Below are 6,114 nucleotides of genomic sequence, written 5' to 3' on the forward strand. Positions count from 1 at the left end.
GTCAACGATGACAAAACAAACAAAATCAGACAAGAAGTCTGAAATCTGCTCCGTTAATGGACACGATTTGGTTTTAATCTGAAAATGCTTCTTAAAAAAAGGGTGTTTTACACAAAAACTGTGATAAATAAAAGCATTTTACACATAAACTTGGAAATATCTGAAACAAAGTTCAGAATTCTTTCTAAATGAACTTTATCCATAAAAAAAAACTGCATGAACACAACCTGATTTATGTTGCTGCATAAGTTATCAGGATGAATCACGTTCCTTTGTTTACTGTAAACTTCCCCTTTAAGAACCTAAACAAACGAGACAGGAAGTGGTTTTTTCCCCTTTAATGATCAGGTGACATCACAGCCTAAAGACAGACATTCATTGCACACTTATGATTTAATTCTCTCTGTTTTATAAAAATAATATTTTCCTGACAGATGAGATCAAAACCTAAATAAATAATCACGTCTACAGTTGGTGGGCGGAGCTATAGTTTCAGTCCCGTGTTGTGGTCGTCTGCATGCGTCGGCCGTCCGCTCACCAGCACGAGTACGAGAACAGCGGGTACTGACTCCACTCCGCCACGTTGCCATGGTGATAACTATGGTGCACGGCCTGTGTGGCGTAGTCGGAGGTCAGGTGGTGGGGCGGCGGGTACTGGGCAGCGCCCGGCCCGCTCCACTGTCCCAATGGCTGCTCGGGTCCGTACGGGCCATAGATGTGGTGACTGATAACGCCTGGCTTGGTGGGCGGGGCCATGGTCATGTTAAGGACGCCATTGTGGTCTTGCGGCCCAGGATGGAGGTGCTGCGAGAGCTTCAGAGAGTCGTGATCGGGTACGGTCGCCACGTCGGGGACTCGGGACTCGAACCGACCCGATCCAGTGGTGCTGCTGGTGCTGGAGGTCGGGGAGGGGGACTTCCCATACTCGTGGTACCTGCGGTCAGAGAAGTCCAGGTTAACACCAGTGACGCCTTGGCAGCCGGTCCTGGACCGGATCTGCTGGTTTCTCACCTGTACGGCTGGTAGGACGCCAGCGCCGGAACGAGCTGCTCGGTGCCGTAAACATCGGGGGGGTCACCCCTTGTGGGCGAGTCGGTCCTCGCGGCGTGCTCCCTCTCGGACGTCCACGGCGAATATCGCTCCTCCTTGACGGCTGCGTCTTCGCTCTGCTTCGGCGCCTGGGCGCCGTCGCCCTCGTAGCCGGCGTACGCCGAGGAGCGGCAAAGATCCGTCGAGCTGTCCTCCTCTGAGATGGAGGTGTCCGCCATCTTGGCCCGTTTGTCGGCGCTCGCCGCGCTCTTGATGGCGCGCCTGCAGCAAAACGTTGCGGTCAGTCGATAGAAAAACTAGAAATGAGCAAATGCGAACACGCCCGGCTCACCGCTTCTTATTGGTGCCTTCGTCACGGAACCCTTTGGCAAACGGGTTGTGGTCGATCTTTAGCTTTGTGATCTAAGGGCAGCAGAGGGGGCGGAGTCAGAGGAATGGCTCGGTAGCTTCCGCACAAACGCAGGACTGGAACTCACCTTGTTGTTCTGGTAGGCCGTGACCGCCATGAAGGACGTCTCCGGGAACGTGAAGGTCTGGAAGACGCTCCAGCGGACGCTGAACAGGTCGTCGGCCTGGACGAGGTGGAAGCGCGGGTGGTAGCGATGCATCGAGTGCAGGATGATCTGGGAGGAGGAGGAGGAGGAGGAGGAGGAGGCCGCACAGGGGAATAAAAGGAAAGACTTTTGATTTGACTGTGATTTTAAACCTGTACGAGTTGCAGCTCTCAGACAAAACACTTATTCTTGTTCTTGAACTTTTCATCCGCTCTGCTTTGATGAAGACAAACACGAAACCTTTCCGGCTGACTCACATGTCCGTGCTGGTCCAGCGTGTTGTTGGTCAGCTTCAGTTTGAGGAAGGACACGGTCTGCTTCATCCAGTGGCTCCCCGGGGCCGGAGAGTCCGGGTGGAGGTAGGTCCTGCAGGGAGGCTGGGGCTCCGCTTTTCCCGCCACCTCCCATTTGTCTTTATTCCACTGTGGAAGGAGACGAGACGAGAGTCGATCAATCGAGACGGAATCGTCCCACAGAGGTAGAAGGAGGGACGGGGGCTGGGGGGGCTGGGGGGCCCTCCCAGCGGGGGATTAAAAAAACAGGAAAGGATACAAGCCTTTGAAGTGCTGAGTCAGCAGAGAGGACGGGGGGGGGGGGGGTTGGAGACAGTAAAGTGAAAGTCTTCTGTTCTCACCTTGTACCTGTAGCCGTCCTCAGGAACCATGTCCACCAGCAGGATGTATTTGGCACAGGGGATGAGTCCAGACAGGCTCACCTTGCAGTGCGGGAACATCCGCCTGGACAACACGCAAACATCAGCGCACGAACACGCCAGCGCCCCCAGTACGCACGAACACGCCAGCGCCCCCAGTACGCACGAACACGCCAGCGCCCCCAGTACGCACGAACACGCCAGCGCCCCCAGTACGCACGAACACGCCAGCGCCCCCAGTACGCACGAACACGCCAGCGCCCCCAGTACGCACGTCCCGCCGCTCTGTTCTGTCCTACCTGCCCGGTTTGGTGATGATCATCTCGGTTCCGATGTCGTGGAAGGACTTCCAGAGCTCCGGCTCCTCCAGGGTCAGCCTGATGTTGCCCTGCAGATACGCGTCCGGGGCCATGGAGGGGGGAGCGGCGCCGCTGAAGCCCGGCTTCAAGTCTGCCGACCAAGAAAAGCTCTCAAAATCGTGTTTCCTTGAGGAAAAAAGGACAAACTGAAGAAGAAACCTCACCTCTGACGGTCTGCATGCTGCAACCTCCAAACACGGGACAAGCAAGAAGATCCAGGAACTGTTCAGTTGCTCGGGTCCGCGGAGAAGAAAGAATCCAGCTCAGGAAGCAGATGGTTACAGGTCTCCTCCAGGAGGTGACCATGACTTTTAAAGGGAGCAGGGGAGTGGGCGGGGCCAGCGGGACCTTTCCCAGCCTTTGAAGTGATGCAGGAGAGCTGTGATTGGAGGAGAGCTGCAAATCAAACACTTAGCAGCGCTGTGAGAGCGCTCCCCACAGGAAGAGGAACCGGCTCTTTATGAACCGCTAACAGACTTTTAAACAAATACGGAGCAACGGCGGCGGCTGCGCACGCGCCGTTCACACCAGCGCACGCCGCAGCGTTCGGGGTCGAGCCGAGGGAGGACGCAACAAGGCTCGAAAAGTCTTAAAATAAAGTGCAGAAGAGCTTCCAAAGTGAAGTTGAATGAAATAAAACCACTTGAAACTATCAGAAACATGTTGTAATTCTGGAGGAGTAACGAGGTTTATTTTAGAGATGAGAGAAAAACACTAAAAGAAAAACTGGTTCTAAATCTGAAACAGTCAGAATCGACACTTTTACTTTTCCATCAGGGAATCACACTGCGGGTGGGAAACTGTGTGTAAAACAATAATGGAGCGATGACACAGGTGAGTCTTACCTGCAGGCCGTCCTGAGGCTGCGGGGGGTGGGGGGGGGCAGGGGAGGAGGGGGTCTGTTGTGTATTGAGGTGTCTAGACAGACCAACGTTCCGATAGATAATCTCATTAGACTAGTTTCCCTTGAAGAAGGTTTCTGCATGTGGAGAAAAGGTCTGCAATTAACGGCCAGTTAGCACCAGGAGGCTAAACCTGGGAGGGGGGGGGGGGCAGAGAAGAAAGAGCCCCCCAACATCCAGGTAGAGGAGACTGTTCAGGCAGCACACATGCTAAACGTGTAGCATTAGCATAGAGGGGGTGAGTGCTGTCTGCATACAGAGGCTTCTGTATGGCCGCGGCGGTGAAGCCAGCGCCCAGGACGCCGTTAAAAGGCCCGGGGAGGCGTTCACTGACACCCCGGGACTTATTGACCCACCTTGGTGCAGGGTCGATGCTCAAGTAAAAGCTTGATAATGTCCACGCACTTAAAGACGTTAAAGGTCCCTCTGAGGCCACAGAGCCGGCGTGAGGCGTCGCCTAACAGACCCGTCAAAGTGAAGCAAAACATTTGGTCACGTTCTGAGAGGACAAAGACACAAATTTAGTGTTGAAAGGGAACAGAAACGGGGTTTAAAATCTCAGAAGTGTGGAATTAAGCGGGTGCTCACGTACGTGACGTCAACCAGGCCGCCGCCGGAGGCGTGAGGGGCAGAGCCGAGGCGAACATTTCAGCGGCCGCCGTGTCAACCCCATTATGGGCTGTTCTCAGGTGTGACAGAGCCCAAAAAAAGGTCCAAAAAGAAGAAACAAAAGAAAGTCAAAGGAACAAAAGATAAAAATCGGATGATTTCGGACTCAGATCAGGTGGGATTTTATCAAACTTTCCACTGTGTCCTGATTTTCCTCTGGTGTTCCTCAAGGCTCCGTCATCGCTCCACCTCTGATCCGGGCTGAGACTGGTCTTTTCCAGCCTCGGCCGGTTCCTGCAACAGAAGCAAAGAGGAGTAAAGAGGAGAAAGCGAAGCAGAATCAGAGATAAAGTTCTGTGGATGTTTACGCTGACGCTGTGTTCAGGTAGCGGCGGCGGTCTCTCGGGTGTCGCTCCGTCTTCGACCATTTGCTTTAAGTGCACAGATCCTTCAGGCTGCTGTTAACAGCTGCCAATATACAGCCGAGGCGGAGGGATCAGACGGCTCTGCTGCCCAATAAAGAGCCCCCGGAGAGGCCTGACGAGAAATGTCGCACCTCGGCCTCGCATTAGCCATGCAGCGCTCTTTTGATGCTTTAACTGGCCACTCCGAGGAGATGCTAACAAAACCAGCTCGTCTCCACTCCCACGTTATCTGGTCACACTCCCGTCTGTTTGACCTTTAACCTGAACCCAGTAACGTCTGATAAATATTTTTATGCTCGTAAAAGCCTGAAATCAATGAACGACAATCATTAATGTCGTTTGTTAATATTTCAAATAGAATGAAAAGGAAAAACACTCAAAAAAGTGAATTTCCTCCTGCTGATAAGAGTTTAGGTATCATTTCATCGTTAATCTACATTGGATTAATATTAAATTATCAGTTTTATATTAGTGTTTTTAAGTTCAACAATGTTATGGGTTTAAAAAGGAAAAAAAAACAAGATTTGTTTTCAGAATTTCATCCTACATTTACCACAAATCAGGTCTGATTCGTTGGGTTTTATTTAAATAGTAGCGAATATCTAAGTCAATAAAAATCTCTGAACCTTCCAGATTAAAATCATTAATCCGGACGTCAGATCACATTTAGATTGATATGAAAACACCTGAAGGTTTAATTTAAAGGTCTGTTTTGTGACTTTTACACTGATATTTATGCTTCTTTTAAAAGCTGTTTTTAATCCTGCAGGTAGAACTCTGGTGGATCTAGTGTGTGTGGGGGGGGGGGGGGTCCATTTGTCCACCACACAAAGAAAACAAACCCCAGCTTGAGCTTTCCTGACAAAGACGGCAAATGACAACTTCACAGCACTTCATCAGAAACTCCTGGAAGTTGCTAATGAAGACTAATGACTTCCCTCACACCCCCCCACGGCCCTTTGAGCCAAGGCAACGGGGTGGTCCTCCGCTGGGGGGGACGGACTTCTTAAACGTGACGTGCAGACAAAATTAAAACCGAACCAGCTAAAATAAATTACCTCAAACACACAACGTGACCTTGAGCGGCGGCGTCTCCGTCGAGGTCGTCGCATCACATCAAGGTGAATTCTTAGATCACAGTGATCTGAAACAATGTTTTTTGTTAATCTACATTTCATCAATAATCAAGTTAATTCAAAATGACTGATAGAAAAGTCAAAATGCAACATCGTTGTGTTTTGGGAAATGAAAGACATTTTTAATTTAAATACCTCGAAGCCTGTGAGCTATAATGCTAACCTCGCTGGCTGTGGCTTCAGCTCCTGGTGCAGCTGAAACGTTATATATCAGGCACGTTATTGAAGAATCACCATTAATCGGTTGATTGATCTGATTGAAACTTGCTTCACGCCCTCGTCCGACCCGGCAACGTTTTGGGACAACATTGCTGCCACCACGTGGAGCAACCGTCCTTCACAAAGGACATGTTAGCATCCTCAGACTCACAGATTTGAACAGGAAAATCCGCGGCTAACTGCTGCCAGCTACGTCGAGCCTGTGTCG

The 6,114-nt window shown here is 51.1% G+C and overlaps 1 protein-coding gene across 3 annotated transcripts; it reads right to left on the reverse strand.

The window, feature by feature from the left end:
- Positions 1–323: 323 nt before the first annotated feature.
- On the reverse strand, positions 324–5,626 carry tbx16 (T-box transcription factor 16). 3 transcript variants are annotated; one of them, XM_057034330.1, is made up of 11 exons: positions 4,110–5,626; positions 3,874–4,016; positions 3,461–3,594; positions 2,780–2,994; positions 2,556–2,706; positions 2,239–2,341; positions 1,862–2,026; positions 1,527–1,673; positions 1,382–1,452; positions 1,012–1,311; positions 324–934 (listed from the first exon to the last, which is right to left on the reverse strand). In XM_057034330.1, the coding sequence occupies exons 1-11, from the start codon at positions 4,162–4,164 to the stop codon at positions 535–537; spliced, it is 1,884 nt and encodes a 627-aa protein (XP_056890310.1). In that variant the 5' UTR covers positions 4,165–5,626; the 3' UTR covers positions 324–534. The 3 variants fall into 3 exon arrangements, with proteins under 3 accessions (XP_056890310.1, XP_056890311.1, XP_056890312.1); XM_057034331.1 differs by having other exon boundaries at positions 3,461–3,613; XM_057034332.1 differs by lacking the exon at positions 4,110–5,626 and having other exon boundaries at positions 3,923–4,016.
- Positions 5,627–6,114: the final 488 nt, after the last annotated feature.

Source organism: Takifugu flavidus, chromosome 5 (assembly GCF_003711565.1).
Source record: "Takifugu flavidus isolate HTHZ2018 chromosome 5, ASM371156v2, whole genome shotgun sequence".
Taxonomy (NCBI): domain Eukaryota; kingdom Metazoa; phylum Chordata; class Actinopteri; order Tetraodontiformes; family Tetraodontidae; genus Takifugu; species Takifugu flavidus.

What these genes read in the sequence shown, in the direction of transcription:
- tbx16 (XM_057034330.1), bottom strand. Translation starts at nt 4,164, where the DNA reads ATGTTCGCCTCGGCTCTGCCCCTCACGCCTCCGGCGGCGGCCTGGTTG. An exon ending in AGCATCGACCCTGCACCAAG is followed by an intron (nt 3,595 to 3,873) that starts GTGGGTCAATAA and finishes CTCCACATGCAG; the next exon opens with AAACCTTCTTCAAGGGAAAC. An exon ending in AGGACGGCTACAGGTACAAG is followed by an intron (nt 2,027 to 2,238) that starts GTGAGAACAGAA and finishes CTCCTTCCACAG; the next exon opens with TGGAATAAAGACAAATGGGA.